Source organism: Nicotiana sylvestris, chromosome 10, assembly GCF_000393655.2.
Source record: "Nicotiana sylvestris chromosome 10, ASM39365v2, whole genome shotgun sequence".
In the NCBI taxonomy this organism is placed as follows: domain Eukaryota; kingdom Viridiplantae; phylum Streptophyta; class Magnoliopsida; order Solanales; family Solanaceae; genus Nicotiana; species Nicotiana sylvestris.
In genome coordinates, this window is record NC_091066.1 from 22,592,495 (window position 1) to 22,616,765 (window position 24,271).

Consider the following 24,271-nt stretch of genomic DNA (forward strand, 5'->3'; position numbering starts at 1 on the left):
TTAACATGTAGCAAATAAGACACAACTCCTAATCCCTCAAGCTAAGGTTAGACCAAACACTTACCTCGATACCTCGAATACAACTCAAGTTTCAATTATAGCTTTACCCTTGATTTCACCGCCAATTCGCTCGTATCTAGCCACAAGTTACTTATTTACATCAATAAATGCTAAATGAATCAATATGAATGCATGAAAATGAGTTTCCCAAAGTTTTACCCAAAAAGTCTGAATCGCCCTGGGCCCACGTGGTCAAAACCTGAGGTTCGAACCAAACCCGATTACCCATTCCCCCACGAACTCAAATATATAATTTGTTTTGAAATTGGACCTCAAATCGATGTCCAAATCCCAATTTTTGAAAAACCTAGGTTCTACCCAAAACACCCAACTTCCCCATGAAAATCATTGATTTGAAGTTGAAATTATGTTAAAAGATGTTAATGATTGAAGAAAACTAGTTAAAAATGACTTACAATTGATTTGGAGAAGAAAGGTTGTTTGAAAAATCGCCTCTTATGTTTTTGGGGTTTTGAATAATGAAAAATAACTGAAAATCTCGTCTATTTATACCCCTCTCAGACCCCCTATGCGGACCGCACAAAATGGACTGCGGCCGCACAGGCCTTCCTAAGGGTACTGCGGTCCAGTGCCCTGTGCGGACCGCACGAAATGGACTGCGGCCGGACAGGCCTCTACCGCGCACCGCACAAAGCCGACCGCGGACCGCACTAGCCCCTTTTCGCGGTCGCACACATTTTTGTGCGGACCGCACTGGCGGGTTCAGAGACCTGCAACTTCTCTGAACCTGCCACAACTATGTTTTTAGGCCTAAGGCATCCTGGAACCTACTCGAAACTCACCCGAGCCCTCGGGGCTCCAAACCAAATATACACAAAATCCTCAAAAACATCCTACGGACTCGTGCAATCAAATCTTCAAAATAACATCATGAACATCAAATTAAATCTCGAGATCAATGAAATTTTCTCAAAACTTCTTTAAACATCAACTTTGCGATTTAAGACCGAATCACGTCATATGACATTCGTTTTTCACCAAATTCCACAGAAACGTCTTAAATCATATATAAGACCTGTACTGGGCACCGGAACCAAAATACGGGCCCGATACGATCATGTTCTAAGCAAATTTCATTTCAATTTTTCTTAAACTGTTTCAGAAAATAATTTCCTTTAAAAATTCATTTCTCGGGCTTGGGACCTCGGAATTCGATTCCGGGCATATGCTCAAGTCTCATATTTTCCTACGGACCCTCCGGGACCGTCAAATCACAGGTCCGGGTCCGTTTACCCAAAACGTTGACCGAAGTCAAATTTATTCATTTTACAGTCAAAGCTTATCATTTTTCACAGATTTTCACATTTAAGCTTTCCGACTACGCGCCCGAACTACGTACGCAAATCGAGGTGACTCTAAAAGAGGTTTTTAAGGCCTCGGAAACACAGAATTTAATTTAAAGCAAGTGATGACCTTTTGGGTCATCACAGGAAGGGCTTCATATAGTTTTGGTGTGTAACGTTGTGGTTGATTCCTCTCCTTTCAATCAAGTAACTTCATAATATATGGTCCAAAAACTCAGATATACCCTTATTTAGAGCGTATAAGGGAAAAAGAGATATTGCATTATTAGTCACTTTTTAGTATTTTCTACCTGAGTTGTTGACCATCACTTGACCTCAAATGAGATATCATACGCGGAGTGATTCTCTCCCCCCCAAAAAAAAAAAATTAAAACTCTACATGTTTATGTTTTGATTATTTCATCTAGCTATTTTTTGTGTGAACAAGAATTTGTATAATAAAACATTGGACTTTTGTTTTAATTAAGAAATATTAGACCCACCGTCTTATCTTTAAATCAACCATAATTAAGGTTTTGGTTGGTGTTGATGTGACAGTTCCTCCTCTTACATCATGATTAGGGACCTAGCTTTCTTCTCTACATATGAACACTTTATGAATCACTAAAATTTGCCATAGTCAATTTGCAACCAACCCCTTCTGGATAATCGGTAAGATTTAAAATTTTATATAGTGGTATGCAGGTTTAATTTGTTGAACTACAGAAAAAGACAAAATAAAAAACAAAAATAGATCTATAGAGTCAATGCAAACATAAGAAAAGTAAATTATTTCCTATTTAGGTTCTTGAGTAAATCAAACACTTACTGTTGTATTGTCTATATTTTATTCATTCAGTTAAACTTGAGGTTAATCATTCATAATTTGTTTTCATATCCATAGCCAATCTATAATTCTTGTTGTCTATGTTGATTATTACATATAATGGTTAGAATTGTGAATAATAGTAATCTTTTATCTAAAATCTTGAAGTACATCTACTCTATAATGTAGTTCAAGTTTTGATCTTTCAGGGCCTGTTTGGCTTTTTTTTTTCTTTTTTCGGAATTAGTGGTTGCCCATGAAATTTAAAATTTTACTTGAAGTTCGAATAAATATCAAAAATCTGTTTTTCAAAATTTTCATTTCGAATCACTCACAAAAATTTAAAAACAGCTCCAAATTGTATTTATACTCAGACACAACTCTAATTTTCAAATACTATTTTCACTTGACCTTTTTCTCCCGAAATTTTATAATTTTTATGTGCAAACGCCCACTTATTCGCTAAGGCAGGGGCGTACATAGGTCGGGTTGGTTCGGATTTTATAATTACCAAACCAAACCAATAGTGTCGGGTTATTAAATCTAAAGACCAAACCATACCAATAAAACTCGGGTTTTTCGCTCTCAATTTTTCTCGGGTTTTCTCGGATTTTTTCGCCTTTTTTTTTTTCCGATAAAAACTACGTAGAACAAAATATATAGATTGTGCTCAAAATATTTCTTTAATCCTAGTAAGATAAAACTATATAAAGTATTTTTCAAGAAAATAATACAAAATATGAGATGTGTCATGGCATTATCCTAAAATATTCAACAATAAAGACAATAAAATTACGTAATGTAAATATTGCTAATTAAAAAGTCATAATAAAAATAAACATAATCTAAAAGTATTAAGTCATGCTAAAATAAGTAGACTAATAAGGGATTATTAATTACATGATTAAGCGCTAAAGAAAAAATAAAATAGGTTATGCATTTTTATCTAAATTATTGCAACACAAAAAATAGATATTCAATACATTCACGTTCGTAGTATTGAATTGAATGTTTTTTGTTAGTATTGCTATTGATTTGATTTTAGTTTGGACTTTTGTTAGAGTTATTTAATTTACTAATGTTAATGGCTATAAAACTTATTGGAATATTCAAAAATTCTAAGTCCAACCTTGAAATAATACCTTAAAAGATAATATTATGAATGTTTTTAAGAAATATTTATAAATTACATCACAATAAGTATATTTATATATTAAATATATCTAAAAATTTTATATATGTAATGTCGGGTTGGTTTGGTTTCGGTTTGACTTTCTTTAGTTAAAACCAAACCAAACCAATTATGGTCGGATTTTTTTTTTTTTTAAATCAAACCAAACCATAGTCGATTTTTTTTTTCTCGGTTTGACTCGGATTATCGGATTGGTGCGGTTTGTCGGTTTCCTTTGTACACCCCTACGCTAAGCTATGTCCTTTTTTGACAACAAACAGTCTCAAGGGACAAAATGGTAAGTTGGCCTTAAGACAATTGGGCCATCTCCTGATACCCTTTTGATCTTATAGTCTTGTCTATTAACAAACAATGGTTGGCCATATCTTGGTTATTGGTTTTTTGTATAGTACAAGGTTTGGCCTAAAAGGGGTAAAAGTCAGTTGGAGAATCTTTCATATATATGCTCCAACCAGAAATTATTTGTTTTTATTGCTCAAAGCTTGAAGGGACCATATCATATTCATTTCAATTCAAGAAATCACTAAAGGTGGTGTCCCTGTGAAAAAAGTCGGCAATCACCAAAAGAGTCAAAACTATAAATAAAGAAAACAAAAGAAAAAATGGCAGGATTTCAAAGAAAAATGCATACAACTAAAGCAGTATTACGCAATAAACACATTGTACACCAGCCTTCAGGTTTTCTGGACTTCATAGCCATATATACATACTTCTCTCTCTTTCCTTGTACGTTCAGAGAATCCGCCTCATTTATACTAGGGGTGGGCCTGATAACGACCGAACCGAAAACTTTCGGTTCATTCGGTTTCAATTTTTCAGCTTATTCAGTCGGTTTGCAGTTTATATTTTCTATAATGTTGGTGTTCGATTCGGTGCTCGGTTTTGCAATTTCGGTTTTCGGTTAAACTGAATAGTCGAAGTTTTTTAATATGTGTCCTAGCCTATGGGTTCCTCTTAAGCTGTCTAGCCCAATTTTTCCACATATTTACAATATAAAATTTGAAGCCCAAACCCAAAAAAAGTCCCACATTCGAAAAATTGACCTTGCCAATGCATCTTTCATCGCTTGCGCGTTGCCGATATTGCTGTCTACGAGATAGTTATATTGTAATAAGTAATATTTGTCAAATAAATTTATATTTCCTACATCAACTAAATGATTTGGCTAATCATATTATAAGTATCGCATTTTCGAGTTTTAATTGCACTAAACATGAGATTAGTCATATTTTTCAGTAGAAAAGGTCCGACTTAAAAGCTCAATATGACAAGATCAAACCGACCGAATTGAACCGAAAATCGACCGAACCGAATTAACAAAACCAAATAAACCGAACTAATTTTGGTTCAGTTATTGGTGCACCAAATAGAAAATCGAAAACCGAACAAATCAAAGCGAACTTCATGAAAACCGAACCGAACCGGCCGACGCCCATCCCTAATTTATACTATGTTGTCATTTTTTTTAAAATGACAGTTTAGTGCACGAATATTCTGCATTCACGCTGTATGAGTCCAAACATGACTGACCACGGACCACAACGAGTACGACAAACGATCGGGTAACTCCGAACCGGCGTCCTGAGCGAGACGACCTTAAGGCGAAAGAAGAAACTGTACGACCCTTGTAGAAGTGTAAACCTGTTAGGGGACATTAAGAATATTCCTCCGAATATTCCTTGTATTTTATTTCTTACAATTCAAAAGGGTTTCTTTCTAGTATATAAGGGGGAAAAGGGACCTTGTACGGGGAAAAAGACTGGGAAACTTATCAATCTTGAACAAAAAGAAATTTTACAACTCTCTTCTCTTTACTTGTTATTATTCTAGAAATTATTATCTTCAACTATGATTTACCCCTTTATCTTTGATTGATTTGTTCAAAAAGGTTTTAACATATTTTGAGTCAAACAATTTGGCACCGTCTGTGGGGATTTCTATAGCTGAAACCATAGTTCTCATGTAGATTCCCGAAAGTGATAATTACTTTTCTTCAAACTTCGTATAAACCAACAATGATGGGAAAGGAAGCGAGGCTAAAGGCGGTAGCAGATGTCTCGAATAATCTCTTGAACTCCCTCGACGAAGCCGACAGAGAAGACAATGAGAATGCAACACCAAGCGCTACGCCGGAGGGAGAGATCTCACCTCTTCCACACGGGGATCTAACGATCTTACACGAAAGGGGAACCTCAACATCCACGGTGGGGGAAGCCCCACCAGCAGTCAAAAGGCTATTAGAAGAATGGTTAACGAGTGCTTTGAGCAACATGCTCGATAAAACCCACTCAAGGAGACATCGAAGACGTGCCACCTACAGAAATTGCAGTTGCCGTCGATGAGCCAAGAGCTACACGAACATGTAACACCCGCACTATTACTAATGCAGGTGACGATGCACTCATTGCCATTTTGAAGAAAATGGAAGAGATGGAAAATGAGAACAAAACACTCCGCGACAAAATGAAGGAACATCGGGAGAGGGTTGACAAAATACCGGGCGCTCTGAAGCTATTACCAAAACGCGATGTGGGTCGATTTGTCGAACAGCCATACAACGAAGGGGCTGCTCCTTATCCCATTCCAAAGACCTTCAAGATGGCGCCATACTTGAAAATATATGATGGGACCACGGACCCGGAAGATCACCTAATCCATTATGTTACTGCAGTAAAGGGCAATGGTCTGTCAAAAGAACATGTATTGTCTGTGCTATTAAAAAAGTTCGGCGAAACTTTGACAGGGGGAGCATTGACATGGTACTCCCAGCTACCGGCGCGATCGATATCGACGTTCGAAGAGATGGCGGATAAGTTCGCCACCGCCTATGCAGGAGCGAAGTAGGCCGAGGCTAGGGTCAATGACATCTTCGCCATCAGGCAAACGACAAGCGAGGGGATTCAACAGAGTAAGGATGAGACTACCGAACGTGTCAGAAGGGATGACAATAGCAGCCTTTCAAAATGGGTTAAACAGGAACGGATCAAAGGCGACCAAAAAACTACTCAGTAGACTTATGAAGTACCCCCTACCACATGGGAAGAAATCTACAACGCCTATTGCGCCGAGGTAAGGGCAGATGAGGATGACCTGAACGAGTCGCTTTAGCGATTAACATCAGTCCAGACCGAGACAAGGAGAGATCAACGTAACGATGGGCGAAGAGATCAACCACCACGTTTCAATTGAGAAAGGCATCAACCCTATATCCGCACATCCAACCTGCCCCCTCGGCGATAAGCGAACGTCATGTCGCGACACACGACACCCTTTCGAAATGAAAGATGTATGCCTTCACTACTATCTGCTCATAATTTTTGTGTTTCCCCTTTAGAAATAGTGTACGCACTGAAGAAACTAGGCACAAAGGTGCAACAGTCGCAAAAGATGAAATCGGGTGGATCCAAGCACCAGGAGGTTGAACGTCCTCTGTGAATTCCACCAAGAAAGAGGACGCAAGACCGAAGATTGCATAGGTCTGCGGCAAGAAGTAGTTAGGATGTTGAACCAGGGGTACCTAAAAGAACTGTTAAGCGATAAAGGAAGGGCCAACTTCGCTCGAGGGAGCGACCCATCTCAAGGACCTCCAAAGCCAACATCACCAGCGCGTACCATACAAATGATCATTGGCGGCGACGATGATACCACCACGTGAAGTTTACCACCACGCACAAGCTCAAATGGACAGTCGCCCATGAACGGTATGATGACCTTGAAGATATTATCATCTTCGATAAGTTAGATACTGACGGTTTGTCTTTCCCTCACTATGATGCTTTGGTTATAACTTTACACATCGCTGACACCGATGTAAAAAGAATCATGGTGGATGACGGAAGCGGCGCGTGTATTGTTCACCCACGAGTTCTCATGCAAATGAGGCTCGAGGATAAAATAATACCGCATTGCATAACACTAACGGGTTTTAATAATGCAGTAGAGTGAACATCCAGAGAAATAGTGCTACCTGTCCTAGCAGGAGGGGTCACCCTAGAAACAACATTCCACGTCATGAACTAGGAAACGACCTACAACGCCATCATAGGGTGACCATGGATACACGCCATATGAGTCGTCCCCTCAAGCTTCTATCAAGTGATCAAATTTCCCACCCCATGGGGGATATTCAGCATTCGAGGCGAGCCACGTACCGCCCAAGAATGCTACCGGATTGCCCAAGATTGCACACACACCAAGCAACTAAAAGGGGCAAGCGCGGAAACATAACAGTCAGCCATGTCGGGCACCAAACCCGACATACAAGTAGAGGCCATAAAAGATCCTGACATTGTAAAAGCTTGCAAAGAAACCATAGAAGATCTTGATCCCGTCCAGTTAGATAATACCGACTGCACCAAAAAGGCTTATGTTGGACACAACCTCTCGAAGCCAGGTGAGTATTGTGCGTTTTTAGCTAACAACGCCGATTTGTTTGCTTTTTCCCACTCAGATATGCTAGGAATCTCAAGAGAGATCGCCATACACAAGCTGAATGTCGACCCACTTTATCCACCGGTATGACAAATGAAGAGGAAGTTCAATGCCGCAATCAATGAGGCAGTCAGTGAGGAAGTCGATAAATTACTCGCCAATGGTTCCATCAGAGAATCGAAATACCGCCAATGGGTCGCCAATGTGGTCATGGTCAAAAAGAAAAATGGGAAGTGGTGAATGTGTGTCGACTTCACCGATTTAAACAAAGCATGCCCGAAGGATTCTTTCCCGTTACCCCACATCGACCAACTTATCGATGCAACAATGGGACACAAACTTTTGAGCTTCTTGGACGCATACTCCGGTTATAACTAAATTCTAATGGCTGAAGAAGATCAAGAAAAGACCACTTTCATCACTCACCGAGGTACATACTGCTATAAGGTGATGCCATTCGGGCTGAAGAATGCATGGGCCACGTACCAAAGGTTAGTCACCAAAATGTTCAAAGAACAACTTGGTAAGACAATGGAGGTTTACATCGATGACATGCTAATGAAATCAACAAAGAAAGAAGATTAAATTGGTCATCTGAATTAAGCCTTCAAAATACTAAGGCAGTGCGGAATGAAACTGAATCCCGAAAAGTGCGCCTTTGGTGTGACTTCTGGAAAGTTCCTCGGTTTCCTAGTGTCACAAAGGAGAATCGAAGTCAACCCGGACCAAATCAAGGCCATCGACGCAATATCGGAAATACTGACCAACAAAAAGCAGGTGCAGAATTTGACAGGACGAATAGCCGCCCTATCAAGGTTCATTTCACGATCCTCGAATAGATGCGATAAATTCTTCAATGTACTAAGGAAAGATCATGGGCTACAATGGAATGATGACTGTATCGACTCCCTAAGAAAGCTGAAAACGTATCTATCCTCGCCACCACTACTCGTCAAAGCGGACCCAGGTGAATGCCTACTTGTATATCTAGCAGTTTCCGAAGTTTCGATAAGTGCGATCTTAGTCCGTGAAAATAAAGGTACGCAATCTCTGATCTACTATATCAACAAAACTTTAATCGATGCCGAGACGAGGTACCCTCACCTTGAAAACCTAGCTCTAGCACTAGTCATAGCTTCACGGAAGCTTAGATCGTACTTCCAATGTCACCCCATAAGAGTGGTGACAACCTTCCCTCTAAGGGGTATCCTACACAAACACGAACTATCGGGTATACTATCCAAGTGGGCCATAGAACTAAGCGAGCACGACATAACGTACCAACCACGAACTGCCATCAAGTCGCAAGTGCTTGCAGACTTCGTCGCTGATTTCAGCACAGAAATATTGCCCGAGGTAGAGCAAGAAGCACTCCTCACTTCTACACATACCGACCTCTGGGTCCTCTACACCGATGGTGCCTCTAATGCCTCGGGATCGGGACCGGGACTCATCCTCAAGGTCCCTACAGGAAAAGTAATTCGCCAATCCATACGATGCCCCAAAATGACTAACAACGAGGCCGAGTATGAAACTGTGATTGCAGGTTTGAAGTTAGCTCTCAAATATGGCACTCGGCGACTCGTCCTCCACTGCGACTCTCAACTCATGGTGAATCAGGTCACTAGGACTTTCCAAATCAAATAGCAGAGGCTACAAAAATACCAGTCAGAAATCCACAAACTATTGCCAAAATTCAATGAATGCCACCTCGACCAAATACCGAGGGTGCAAAATATCGAAGCAGACAACCTCGCTAAACTAGCTGCGGCCACCAGGAATATCAACAAAGAAAACATGGTCACCCTCCTTCATTCTGCAATAGACCACGTCGAGGTACATTCTATAAACTTAACTTGGGACTGGCGTAACCACTTCGTAGCCTATTTGCAGGATGGAACGCTCTCGCAAGACAAAAAAGAAGCCAAAAAACTTCTGGTGCAGGCAGCCCGGTATAGCCTAATAAACGGCGACCTCTACAAAAGAATGTTCGGTGCCCCCTTAGCCAAATGTCTTGGGCCACATCAAACAAGGCAAGTACTTGAAGAAGTACACGAAGGGCACTGCGGCGCCCATATGGGCAACCGCACCCTCGTCCGATGCCTCATTCGTGTCGGGTACTACTGGCCCACCATGAAAAAAGAAGTCGTCGACTATGTCAGGAGATATGAACAATGTCAAAAGTACTCCCCTATGATACATCAAGCAGGGGAACTCCTTCATTCCGTCACTTCACCATGGTTGTTCATAAAGTGGGGAATGGACATAGTCGGGCCCCTCCTAGCGGGACGAGGTAAGGTACGCTTCCTTTTGGTTTTAATTGACTACTTCTCTAAATGGGTGGAAGCAGGTGCATACACTCAGATATGTGAGCAAGAGGTCATCGCCTTCATATGGAAAAACATTATATGCTGTTTTGGCATCCCCAAAGAGATCAACTGCAACAATGGACCTCAGTTCATCAGAAAAAGAACGACTGAGTTTTTCGAAAAGTGGCACATAAAATGAATACTCTCCACGCCATACCACCCTGTCGCCAATGGCCAACACGAATCCTCCAATAAAGTACTATTGAACATATTGAAAAAGAAGCTTGAGGAAGCTAAAGGGCTATGGCCTGAACTACTACCAGAAGTATTGTGGTCATACCGCACTACGCCAAAAACCAGCACCAGAGAAACGCCATACTCACTGGTCTACGGAACCGACGCAGTTATACCCGTCAAGGTCAGGGATCCCAACTTGATATACTCCAATGAGAGCGGAACAAGCAACGATGAAAGTAGGCTACAAGATCTGGATGAAGTTGAAGAACGAAGGGATATGGCCCACATAAAAATGGTAGCCAAAAGCAGCAAGCAGAAAGATACTACAACAAGAGAGCCAAGGTGCGACCACTCAAAGTTGGCAACAACATCCTCAAAGCCAAATAAAAAGCGTCAAAAGACTCTAATGAGAGAAAATTGGGAACTAACTAGGACAGACCATACAAAATCATAGCAACAGCAAACAAAAGAGCGTTCCAGCTAGAAACAATGGAGGGAAAACTACTCCAAAATAACTGGAACGTCGCCCATCTCAAGTATTTCCACTTCTAAAAGAAGGCGTCACCTAAGTCGTACTCTTTTTCCCTCACCCGGGTTTTGTCCCAATCGGGTTTTTCCAAGGAGGTTTTTAACGAGGCGGCAAGGGGGACGCCATAAGGAGCGACATACTGTTCATTACCTCGACTCGTCGATATGACCTCCGGATCGAAGTAATGAAGGGACTACATATAGATAATCAAATTTCCATTGTGTGTACGGAATCGAATCTCCATTGTATGTACGGAATCGAATCTTCATTGTATGTATGGAATCAAATCTCCATTGTATTTACGGAATCAAATCTCCATTGTATGTACACAACCAGAGCTCCACTAGTCGACATGTGACGTCTTCCTACGGGAATATGATCAAATCGACGAAAGTATAAGTTCGACCTCGTTCAAACTATGACGTGATTCTACTTCGACGACAGTTAGAAGCAACATCACAATGGCCAAGGCTATCGATAAAAGTATAAATTCGATCTCATTCGGACTACGATGGGATTCTACTTCGACGATAGTTCGAAGCAACATCCCAATAGCCAAGGCCATCGACGAAAGTATAAGTTCGACCTCGTTCAAACTATGATAAGATTCTACTTCGATGACAGTTCGAAGCAACACCCCAATGGCCAAGGCCATCGATGAAAGTATAAGTTCGACCTCGTTCGAACTACGACGGGATTCTGCTTCGACGATAGTTTGAAGCAACATTCCAATGGCCAAGGCCATCGACAAAATTATAAGTTCGACCTCGTTCGAACTATGACGGGATTCTACTTTGACGACAGTTCGAAGCAACATCCCAATGGCCAAGGCCATCAATGAAAATGTAAGTTCGACCTCGTTCAAACTATGACGGGATTAAACTTCGATGACAGGTCAAAATAACATCCCAATAGCCAAGGGCGTCGATGATATCATGCGTGCGATAAATGCAAGAAATAAATAAGCCGACAAAAGTAAATTTTTCATTACAACAAAATATCATTTACACTTGCCCCTATAAACGGGCCCAAGTACGACCCGTGCAAAAATCCCTAAACAAAAGCAAATACAAACTAAGACTACACATCATCCCCAGCGGGGTAAGCTTCTTCATACCACGAATCTGAAGCAAAGTGAGTCGCATCATCAGAGTTGATACCACCCCCGTCAGGAGTAAGGGGGGCATACCCATATGATTCATGAGCGACATGAGCTTCGGCATGCACAACTTGAACCTCCGCCTCACAAGCCCTTCCTTCGGCGTGAAAAGCCTTATACACATCAAGTCGAGCCTCTACGTGGACCCATAACTCGTATAAACGACGGGGCACAACCGGATCGACTGAGGCACGAGACGTAGAAGGCTAAGAACGTCGACTCGCATCCTCCGCCCTCAGCAAGTCCATTTGTCCGTTTAGTCCGGTCAGCTCCGCCTCCAGCTCTTTGACACGCCCTTCGAGCCCTACAACCCGACAACCAGAGGCTTCCTTCTCCCCAACCAACTCTGACCTGGAAATGCGGAGGGCATCTTCCAAAGATATTGATTCAGAGATAGCTGCCGCCATCTTATCAGCGCTAACGTTCAGCTCGCCCTTAAGCCCCTCAATCTCCGCTGCCTTAGTACTCAACTCAGCAGTCAAGGCGGCCACCTTCTCTTATAAGTCGGCATTCTCAGTCGTCAACCCCGTGCTCAACTCGAGCTTGTCCTCCTTCGCCTTAAGGGAGACCTCCAACTCACTGTTACAGGCGACAACCTTCACGAGCTCCTCGTCCCTCTCCCTCAACTCCTCTATTTTGCGCTCCAACTGGTCCTCCTGCTGCTTGAGCCCCTCACGAAACACCTGAAACTTAGGGTCTTGATGATAAATGTCGGACATCGCCCGATGCTTAGCATGATACTACTGATACTTGGATGACATCTTCTCATAAAGGCCCATCCTTTTTCTCTCTCGACGCTTGCTCTCAATCTCCATGATGTGGGTCTGAAAAAAAGGGAAGGGCAGAAGTTAGAAACAAAATACAGAACGACGATTACCGCATCAATCCAACGACAAAAAGAGAAGGAAAGGAACCTACCTGCAGGGCTATACCAACGACCTTCTAAGATAACTCCATATGCCTAATCGCCCCAAGCATCTCGCTTTCAGGAGCGACACATAGATGAGCTAGGGCCGACGCCACCTGCTCGCTGTTCAACAACAAGTTGTATTTCCTCGGAATGACCACATAACGGTGGGATCCATCCATCCTAACCTCCACATGGGTATGGCGACCCACAAATTCATTAACATCCTCTGGGTCGATATCCGAACCCGAGCCGCCACCCTCCACACGATGCCCTCCAACGTTAGACGATGCACCACCCTCAACAGAGCGTACTGAGGAAACCTTAGGGCCATAACGTTGAACGAAGGTGGGCCAAGTTCGAGTTTCTACTGCATGAGGCAACAGGTGGGCTACCCAATCCTTTATACCCGCAATAGGGCGAGGTGGACGGCCTATAGCTGCAAAACGGCAAGCGAATAAACTTTACAGTGAATATAGAAGAGAGGGGAACATAACAAATGACAACACTTACGAGTCCCGTTCCACCGCTCAGGGAATCTGGCGGAGTCAGAAACGACTGCTTGGTCTTGACAAAGAAGTACTTGTGCCAAAACTTATGGCTCGTCCGGTCATCCGTTCCAACCACCAGCCCTTTCGTACCACGAAGCCTCAAATGCACCATGGTACCCCTGAGGAAGCCAGGCGTGAACAGGTGCAAAAGGTGATGGACAGAAATGCTACACTTCGTCAACTCCGCATACTTAGTCAATAGCAGAAGCACCTTGAGCGTGTATGGTGAAAGTTGTGCTAGGCAAACTTGGTAAAATCTATAGAACTCTTCCGCTAAGGGGAAGAGAGCAAGGGTGTAGCCGATCATAAAAAGGTACTCATAGAACCTGTTTGTGGACGTCTACGTGATCTCTCCCCGCTGGAACCATTTCTATATGAGCAGGAATGTCATACTTCATATGAAGGGCATCAATATGGACCTGCTCCGTCTTAGAAAATACGGGGTTCGGGATAGGAGGTGGATCTTTGAGGAAGTCACTCCGGGATAAGGGGTGCCTCGGTAGTAGCTCCTCCACCATAGGAGGGTTGTCACTCTCCTCTGCCACCATATCTCCGCTGTCGGAAGGAGGCACCATTGATGATGGGGCAGCTTTAGGAACCTCTTCGCGAGAACGACGAGACCTCGGTTTAATATCGTTTGAAAGAGTATCAACACAAAAGGAGGAAAGAAGAAGAAGTTTCAGGTGGTGAACAAAAGAAGAACAGAAGGATAAGAGAGCGAGAAAGAATGAAAGGGGTCTTCAAGGGAGGAATGGCTAAAGGTTTTCAAAAAATCAAATCCTTCACTTATTTATAGGATTGAGAGGTGCCAGAATCGAGGCGATAGGCTTCAAAGCAGCGCAAGAATCAAAGCACCAAGCCATCAGTCCCTACCTCGAAAACCTGCATAATGATGACGCACGTAAAGTTGACATCACTTCCTGGAGAAGTGTACCACGCGATGTTTTACCGAGCATGATGACCATCTCCCATTAGCCACGTCATAGCGCTCCCATAGGTCAAATTTCTCCAAAAGAATGCATGGAGTCCGCTCATCGAAGACGTATCCGGTCGCGACCCCGACAAGCGGAGGGACTAACTGTATGGGTCCAAATTTGACCGACCACGACCCACAACGAGTACGACAAACGACCGGGTAACTTCGAACCGGTGTCCTGAGGGAGACGACCTTAAGGCGAAAGAAGAAACTGTACGACCCTTGTAGAAGTGTAAACTCGTTAGGGGACATTAAGAATATTCAGCCGAATATTCCTTGTATTTTATTTCTTACAATTCAGAAGGGCTTCTCTCTAGTATATAAGGGGGAAAAAGGACCTTGTATGGGAAAAAAGACTGGGAAACTTATCAATCTTGAACAAAAAGAAACTTTGCAACTCTCTTCTCTTTACTTGTTATTATTCTAGAAATTACTATCTTCAGCTACGATTTACCCCTTCATCTTTGATTGATTTGTTCAAAAAGGTTTTAACATCTTTTGAGTCAAATACACGCAAGATCAGAAAGGGACTCCACCCTAGAGGGTGTGATGCAAGCAGCCTATCCTATTGAAGAAAAAATGACGGTTATTTTCATGGACGATAACTCTTTTAAACTTGGAGGCAAGTCTATGAAATTATCTATAATTATAAATTATTTGAAGTAGAAAAAATGAGTATTGTGTCTTCTAGATGAAACTGTGAAGAGAGTTAAAAACAGAATATGGTGGACCGCAGACAATATGAAGACTTCCTTCCCGAAATGTCAATTATAAAAAGAACTGATAGGTCATAAGAAGAGCAAAATCTGTACTTTTTGCTCTCCCAAAAATAATAGCCGACACATTTTTTTTCCTGCATATATGTGTTTTATATACAAACAGACATATTTTATATATTTTTTGACTAGTGAATGCAATTAATTTCTGCTGATCGACCTATTTTGTATTTTGGCCCATAATTGATGGCTGATTCAGTTATTCGACCACAAGCAAAGAAAATACTCTTTTGCGTTCCTTTGATTTATGGTTGCAATTTAATATGTTAAATTAGATAATCTACCCTAGTTGCCTGGTTATTAATTGACACCTATTACAAACTGTTGTTTGTAAATATCTTTTAAATGATCTAATAGCGTACAAATTCATGCTATCAGTTTAAGTTCTTATGAAATATGAAATTTAAGAGCAAATGTCCATGTCTGCTGCAAGCTTTCCCAGCCTAGTTAATTTTATGGGATTGTTACATAAATAGCCGGTCAAATTCATTGTTTATTTTTAGCCGGTATATATAAATTATGAATTGATTATATACAACTATATATATTATACATGAATTATACATATAATATACATCTATCTGGTATTTTTAATTTAAGAAATTAGGTGGAAAAATGCCACTGTATAGCCACCGGAAAAATAATAGCTGAAAAAATATATACTTTTTGTATATATATACATTTTGTATATTATATACAAAAATTATAAAAAATTTATACACTTTTCGGCTACCAAATATAAATAGTTTCTGGCGCGGGCTAAAAGTGATAATACCCCAAATTAGGTGATGGCTATTTAGGTTAATTCTTTTCAATTTATCGAGGAAAGCCCATATTGTTCCCCGCAGTCAACTTTGATCCAGCTTATATGCAGAAGAATACCAGGTTCATTCTTTAGTGATTAACCTTTTAAGTCTTAGTACAAAAATTGCAAAACTTTTGAAATTTAAAAATTTCTTTTTATTGGATGTTCCCCAAAGGAAAAATAACAGGTAACTAATAGTAAAATTTACATTTAACTAAAATGTCTAACTGCTATTCTTCGTGTTAGAATTTCAGGAGTTCTGATTTCAATTTCCCATTTTCAGCTATACTCCTTCTAATTCGGCCTATTTCATTTGTTAAAATAGTACGGGCTAGCCAGTTTTTAGACTGGTCATTCAAAAATAGCCAATGTTTGCCTAAGTTATTGAAAAATAGCCACTAATTTATTGCAACATAGACCGGTCCAGCATAATATACTGGAGTTCGACGCACCTGTGTATGAACTTCCAGCATATTATGCTGGATCAATATAGTAAAAATTGTGTGGGTTAGTCATTTTTTAAAGTGGTATTTACTTTTTATCCAGTATTTTCAATGCTTAGCAATAATAGCCACTAGTCTATTAAAATTAATATGAAAAGGCTGTATTACTCTTTCTTCTATCTATTTCATGTTAGGGAGAAGAACTGTGCCCAGGGAATTCATGGGGCTACATCAATGACTGAAATTGCTCTATTTTTCGACTTCAATTTTGTGTTCATTGACGAACCTTATAATAGTAGTAGTCTGAGTGTGGTTGGTCAAGTTTCTGAATCGCAAGAATACAGATAATTGCAAATTATTGGTGGATCTGGAATTTTTAGGCTTGTTCAAGGTGTTGCTACTGCTAAGACTTATTTCTCAAGCAATACAACTGTTATTGTTGAATATAATGTCATTGTACGTCGTTACTGATTATTTTTGTTACTTATTTTTTTGTCTTAACATTTGGGGGAACAATAAGCTTAGTTCCGAAAAATTGAACGGAGTAATGTTTGATAAATATGTTTCTTTGAGTTTTAGATCTCACGGTTCTTACAAATAATGTTGGGAAAGCGATTGTGATGTTATTGTTTATATGTATGTGTGTATATATATATATATATATATATATATATATATGGCTACTTGTTTAATGAACTTAGAATTATAAGTTCAAAAGTTATGGACATTTGGTCCTGAACTTAGACTAACAAACTCAAAAGTTAAGGACAATAGGTCCTGAACTTACAGTTGCAAGCTCAAAAGTTAAGGACAATAGGTCCTGAACTTAGGCTAAGAAGCCCAAATATTAAGGACAATAGGTCCTGAACTTAGACTAACAAGCTCAAAAGTTAAGGACACTTGGTCCTGAACTTACAGTTACAAGTTCAAAAGTTAAGGACATGTAGTCCTGAAGTCCTGAAGTTAAGTTCAAAAGTTAAGGACATGTAGTCCTGAAGTTAATGACATGAGCAGAAGGGTATTTTCGTCCGGGCAGTTAAAGTTTATTAAAGCAATGGCTAAAGACTAAAAACATTTTAAACAGTGGCTTAAAAGTAAATACATATGTTATTAGTGGCTAACCATGCACTTCCCCCATCAATATACTTTGCTGGCTCCAGTATATTATGCTGGACCGGTATATTATATTGGAACTCCGGCATATTAGACTGGAGTTCCGGTATAATATACTGGAACTCCAGTATATTATGATGGAGTATTTTTCCGAATTTTGAACATTTTTTTCGTTTAGATTTATCTTTACATGAAAAGTGGCTAAATTTCAATTACTTTTGAAACTTTGGCTATTTTTGAATGACCACTCGTAAACCTGACTATTTTTGAATTTCTTCCATTTCATTTGGAGCATCAAATATTCCTAGAAGTGGGGCTTAAGAGTGAAGACAGTTAAGGTTCTTAACCTGAGGTAAATAATAGTTTAAACAAATATTTCTTATGGTTAAGACGGTTAAATATCTTTCTCAAGGAGTTTGCAAAAACCTTAAAAGACGTATAATACGAACCAGGGGGGTATTCTTTCGTATATTACTAGGAAGCAAGAATTAGTGTGCCTAAGTCCTACCTGCACTTAATAAGAAGCACAACTTGGTAGCTTGCACTTTCCAATCAACATATATGTTGTAACTTTTGAGTAAATGTAGAATACACATAACCGAATAGCAAACTTATTCTTTTTTGGGAACATACATCACCAGCAGATAGCAATTGGTATTGGAGAAAATTAAACTCGTTGAAAGGCCAAAGGGTGATTACTCTGTGACCAAAAGATATGTAGCTATGCTTGGGGAACAAAATAGAGTGAAGGAAGCTGACTTAATCTGGAACTTAGTTATGATGGAAACTGTTGTCTTTGTGAGGAAGGTGTTCCTGAAACACAGTATCATCTATTTGCAGAATGTAATTGGATAACTCAAGTGAACAATGCACTGGTTAGTTGGGCTGGGATTTCCATCCAGAAGAAAGGGATCATGCAGAGTTTACAATGGTTCAAAAGAAGACATTGGCGGCAGTATAAGAAGGAAGTGATGACTGCTATATGGGGGGCTATGATCTATCACACATGGCAAGCCAAGAACTGGAAATTGCTTAGGAATGCCACTGAGTATACTATAAAGCAGATTCAGAATGAGCTTAGGGAAAGAATAGGCGAACTGCATAGATACAAGACTACTCTTAGGAACAACTGTTTCATTAATAGATTATGTAACTAGTTTGGGACTCCAATAGTGGACTTTGCCTTGTATTCATAGTTTTCGAGGTCTAGTTGTTAAGAACAACCTTCCTAGAAAGGGGTTATAACACTGGATGCTCTTTTAAGTGTACAAAGTTTTGTTGTTAATGGTAATTTCACAGGTTATTACCAAAAAACTTGTTCTTTTTTCCTCCTTAATATTAAGGAACTAGATATGTTGAATTAAGTGAACTTTTGCACCTTTGTGGCCTTTGATGCTCATCTCAAAGTCTTTTAATTTATATCTGCATTACAAATAGCTAGAACTCTGATAATTTTCCAAAAAAATTAAAAGAATAATGATTAAATATTAAAACTACAGCTCTTATGGCAAGGCACATACTATACTCAATTTCCCATCAATTGCTTTAGGTACAAATGAATTATGAAACTATCATTTACCAACCTCTTGATCTTGGAAAATTAACCAGTAAGCTATTTTGAATACTTCTGGCAATACAAGCAAGCTATGTATCGCATGTCTCCTCGATTTCTTCAGCTCAATCAGCAAGCTGCTATACAAAAATTTCACCCACTTCATAACTGTTCAAACCATCAAAATCAATTCATAATGCATGTATAACTGCTCCACAGTGCCTACTTCTTCGAGAGCTGCAGAACTAGGATAACAAAAGAAACCAAAGGAGAAAAAACTAATAATGAGGAATACAGATGAAGCAGCTTAATGCATGGCCTCAAACTCTTTTACTAAAGCTGAAATTGTTGCATTTTGTAGGAACAACATGCCTGAAGCACAAGCTAACTGTCTCTCATAGCTTTAGCAATGTGGTACTTGATGTGTAATTTCTAACCTCAACTCCGCGGAGGAAAAGCACCAGTTCTCTGAATCATTAATGTCAGAAAGCCTGCTTATTTCAATATTCCTTTGGCAGAATGAAGCTAAGGATTGAGAAGGCTCTAGCACTTCCAAATAACTCCAACGTCATTTTTGAAGATAATGCAATTCTAAGTGGTCTACCTCAGTGTGATCTTTGTGCTGGTGCTATCCTATTGCGACTTTCAGGAGGGCGAGAATCTCCACATCATCCAGGGCTGATTCTTCGACAAGGTGGAAAGGAGTCTTACCTTCCTTATCAACAGCTTGTGGGTCAGCCCCTCTGTTCGAAAGAATATTATATTGGTCAAAGAACATTGCAGAAATTTATATAACTGATTGCAACTGTAAGTTATCGATTTCAGCAGCATTACAGAAAAGACTAAAACTGTCAGTTATCAATTTCAGCGGTATTAGCTAATTGTCAACATTACTTTAATGATTTATATATCAGAATTAACTCCATTATCATTTCAAAATCATCAGTTCTCCTTCAAATCTGAGGCCACTATCACCAATAGAGGATTTGAAAGTGTAATGGGGTACTAACTAAGCAGTAGAACGTTTATGTCATTTATCTATACAAAGAACATAATCCTCCAGCAAAGTCAAGGAATAGAACTAGACATTAAGCTGGCTCTACTACCCGATGAAGTAAAACAGTAATCAACTACCATTCTTCCATTTTCTAAACCTTAATCAGATGGAAGCAGTTTTGAAATTTGAGAGCAGAATTTGTTATGTTCTAGCTCAGAATGAAATTAGTGCATGGTAAAAACCATTATATACGCACCCTATAAATCCTGGAGAATTGGTTTAAGCTCCTCTACTTGTATACTGAACCCGAACCTCAGAAGTTGTCATTTGTAAAACGAGATATTACAAAACATCAACATCAATAAATAATTCTTCTGTTTTACGCTATAAAAGGCAAGTTCTACAAAACAGTTATGTGACCATCAATGTTGTGCAGATGTTAATGTGGATGTGTGGCCATACGAGTTTATACAAGATTAGAAATGGTCAATTAACAGAAGGTACAAGTAGCTATAGATGAAAAAATGAAAAAAGCTAGCCTAAAATTGTCTGGTCATATTCTACGTGGACCTCCAAATGCAGCAGCATGCAGGATGATGCCAAAATGATTGAAGGTGTTAAAAGAGGACGAGGGGGAGTGTCTCTCCAACAACTTAAGATGAGATGGTTAGAGACTTCAGCATTTGTACCCACGTGGGGCTGGAATCATTGTGGTTCAGTGATTGACCGAAGGGAAACATTCAATAACTAATTCCTTTGTGATTTATGAATGTTAGCATCAAACTGCTTGATAGAAAGTCATAACCTCCCTCTGACTCTGAAAAGCATGAACTCAATTGCTTTCCCCTGAAATCCAGCTGGAGTTTAACGATCATGCATTAATACAGCGATTTGATATCTTCTAACTAGTTCCCCGTTCTACAAGCAATACAAAGTGCAGAAGCTACCCCAATCTTACTCCTTTATCGGACTCCTTTTAACATGCTTGTATTCCTTAAATGACAATTACAACTTGGCTTCAATTTCTATAGTTTTTTAATTATGATTTAGCAGCAATTTGCTAATGTGGCTTCTGTGTATGTGTTTCTCTCACAACTGTATGTCGGGAGTCTAATCCATGAACATATCCGTACTTGGAAAAGGGGAGGATGTCTTTCACTTAGTGATAGGAGACATCGTGCACGTGTTACTCAAGATCTGATTGCCTAAATGTGTGTCATAAAAGATTTTATATATTATTTTATTTTCATCATTTTTTGGGGTTGTTGGGGGGAAGGGGTTGTTATTTAGACCTATTTTAGTATCTAAAAGGTGATCTCACATGTAGAGACTCAAGCCAGGAGGAGGTGAGTTTGATATTTCCCAAGCTGTGGAAGTGCACAAAGATTCTGGTATTTGGTATGTGAAGGTCAACCTCTAAGAGGTTTAGCCTACTACTTTATCCATATTTATCCCCAAACTGAGCACAATGTACCCGAATGGTAAAAGAGGCGCATGTTCAGCATGAGAAAACTTTACATGATTGCATCAGCTGCAAGTTAAAATTGTGACTTTGTAACTAGTTCCCACTAAATAAACTTTTAGAGGGTTCCATAGTTCCTGAACCAAACTTGGGGTAATAATTACGACGACCAATAAGATAGCTGGATTTAACCAGTAAAAACACACCATCCTAGTGCTTGGAATCACATTCTCTGAGTACAAACATATAGCTGTGGACCTCCCCAATGTTTTTACCTATATGGATGTATAGGATGCAGTAACCTATAATGTGAACCTCTTAGTAACTTCTATGCAAATGCAGATGTCGGGACATCAGCCTCACAGCAAGAGTTTTATTATCAAACTGAATATAATTAAGAGAAAGAAAGGATTAGCACTGGTCTTAGAACCAAAGAAATACCTTGAAAGTAATATTTTGGCAATTTCAGTTCTTCCTCTTAAGAAACTATGATGTAATGGGATCTGACCACGTGAATCGCAGGCATTTATGTTAGCACCATGCTGCAGAAGCAGCTCTACCATGCCAATATCAGCAGTTTGGCAGGCTAGGTGAAGCAGGGAACAGCCATCAAGAAATTCATCAGAGGAATGGTCTTCACTTCCACTTTGTGGGTTCAAAGAGCTTGAACAATCACTGCCTAGGAAATTGAAGTTATAATCAGGGTTTGTATGTCAATGCAATATCAATATATCACAAGAGAAAGATGTACCAACTGATGCTTGCGTGTAGACTGAATTAACATCTGCTTGATAGACAACAATTAGTCGGTATACAGTTTTCTTGTCATTTTTACGGACACCTTCCCACAACTGTTGTGCCACAGAAAGCAAGTGCCCACTGTCTGCCACTTTGTGAACAAAACGTTTTTCTGCATACTGCAACCATAAGAAGACTTAGCAAGTGAAGATTAACGACCTTGCCAAATATGCCATACAGAAGCGTATGTTTTAAAAGAGGTTTTCCCAAAAACACATACATACAGAACCAGCATACCATTACCATATATTTGTTCATTCATGGCACTAGAAAGTATGCAAATTGCATTGCGTGAGACCATAAGATTATGCAAGGCCATTAATCGCCAAAAAAGGTTGTAGCACTTTACTAGAGGGACTAAGTTAGTAGGCCAGACATGCTCAACAGCATCATGAGCCAAGGGGAAATTCTTCAGTTAACGCACCTGGAGCAGCCAAACCAGACCTTGGACCAATGATGCTGCGAATTGCAGCAGCCGTACTGTAGGAGGCCTACATCTGCTATGCTCTGAACTTTAGGTAGGAGACTACTAAGTCCCAGATAAGACCTTAGCTAATACTAGGTCACTCCACATGCATAATGTGCAATGCCAGTCCGCTAATCAGGTGGGGCAGCCGTACAGCAGAAGGCTCATGAGTTATGGTCTGACGTATAAGTGGGAGATATTATCTATGATAATAAGCCTACATAATTAGTGAGTCAACAAGACGGGCATAGTGTGCAATATCCACCAATGGTGACATTAAGGGCTAACCAAATGATTGAACTAGAGGGATAAGGTAAAAATATAGACTTTAGAGGAAAACAAATATTATGTGAAGCTATCACTCGAGGACAGAGAAACGGCTAGGAGAACATGTTGACAATGTAGTGGTACCTTTGCATGGATGAATTTCTCCTTCACCGAAATATGATCATGGTCACTGGGTTTGCAAAAGAACTGTTTGTGTTTCTGGGACTCCAAAAACCTAGAGCAACCAGTTGACACTTTTCAATAAAGAAGAACAATAACAATAATTTAAATCATGCTGAATTTTCAAAGTTACCGCATTGGTATTTCATCTGCCTGAAAAGTTCTTCTTGGATGCAACAAACCCTCCCAAACAGAATTCACGAACACATTACCAAGTGCCTGGAATAGGGTTATGACTGAAGGCTCCCACACTTTAACATCAAGTGTCAAGGATCTTACCTAATTTCAAAGTTGCAGTTAAGCTGTTAGGAATACTTCAAATTTTGCATAATCATCTGAAAAGCTCTATAAAATGCAATGCTCTAAGCAAGTCCAGTGCATAATAAAGGAGTTCAACTATTTTCCATCCAAACTATAAAAGGGAAATGGACAAAGGACTTGAATTTAACTGAGAAAACATTTTTTTCATCCAACTCATTTTAGGGTATTATCCTTTGGATACTCCAAAATTAACAGAATATATAACTAAGCTTTCTTTTCTTCTACTTTCACTTGTCTCAATTTTTTCAATGACCATCATTTATATCACATTACAGGCCATGTAAATCTGAACTTGTGTTTATGCTAAAAACAAACTGGTCTAAACATGATTCCTTGGAGAAGTATAAGATTTTGGAGTATAGAGAGAAACAATATATAGAAAAGATCACGTATTTTAAACTAGGAAATAGTAGAACAATGACCTACCTGGGAATGATCAAGTGGACAACCCCTTCCATAAGTTTAAACATAATGAGATTGAATATAAACTGAAGTATCTTAACCATCATGACCCACTCTCACCTATCCTTTAACCTATCTAGGTACTTCAAAAATTTCAGGAACAATAAGAGTTCCTATGTGGCATCAAGAAGTTGAGCAATTGTAGATG

General features: G+C 39.8%; 1 protein-coding gene across 3 annotated transcripts in view; it reads right to left on the reverse strand.

Annotated features, from left to right (window-relative positions):
* Window positions 1-19,052: 19,052 nt before the first annotated feature.
* Window positions 19,053-24,271, reverse strand: part of LOC104249419 (ADP-ribosylation factor GTPase-activating protein AGD3-like) — a 43,526-nt gene continuing 38,307 nt past the window's right edge. The window contains exons 16-20 of one of the 3 annotated variants that reach the window (XM_009805847.2): window positions 23,474-23,619; window positions 23,305-23,395; window positions 22,381-22,546; window positions 22,071-22,308; window positions 19,053-19,913 (exon numbers count right to left, since the gene is read on the reverse strand). In XM_009805847.2, coding sequence (XP_009804149.1) covers window positions 19,799-19,913; window positions 22,071-22,308; window positions 22,381-22,546; window positions 23,305-23,395; window positions 23,474-23,619 — 756 coding nt within the window. In that variant the 3' untranslated portion in view covers window positions 19,053-19,798. Of the gene's footprint in view, window positions 19,914-22,070; window positions 22,309-22,380; window positions 22,547-23,304; window positions 23,396-23,473; window positions 23,620-24,271 lie in introns of those variants that run through there. The other 2 variants (XM_070160021.1, XM_009805858.2) reach the window with 2 other exon arrangements.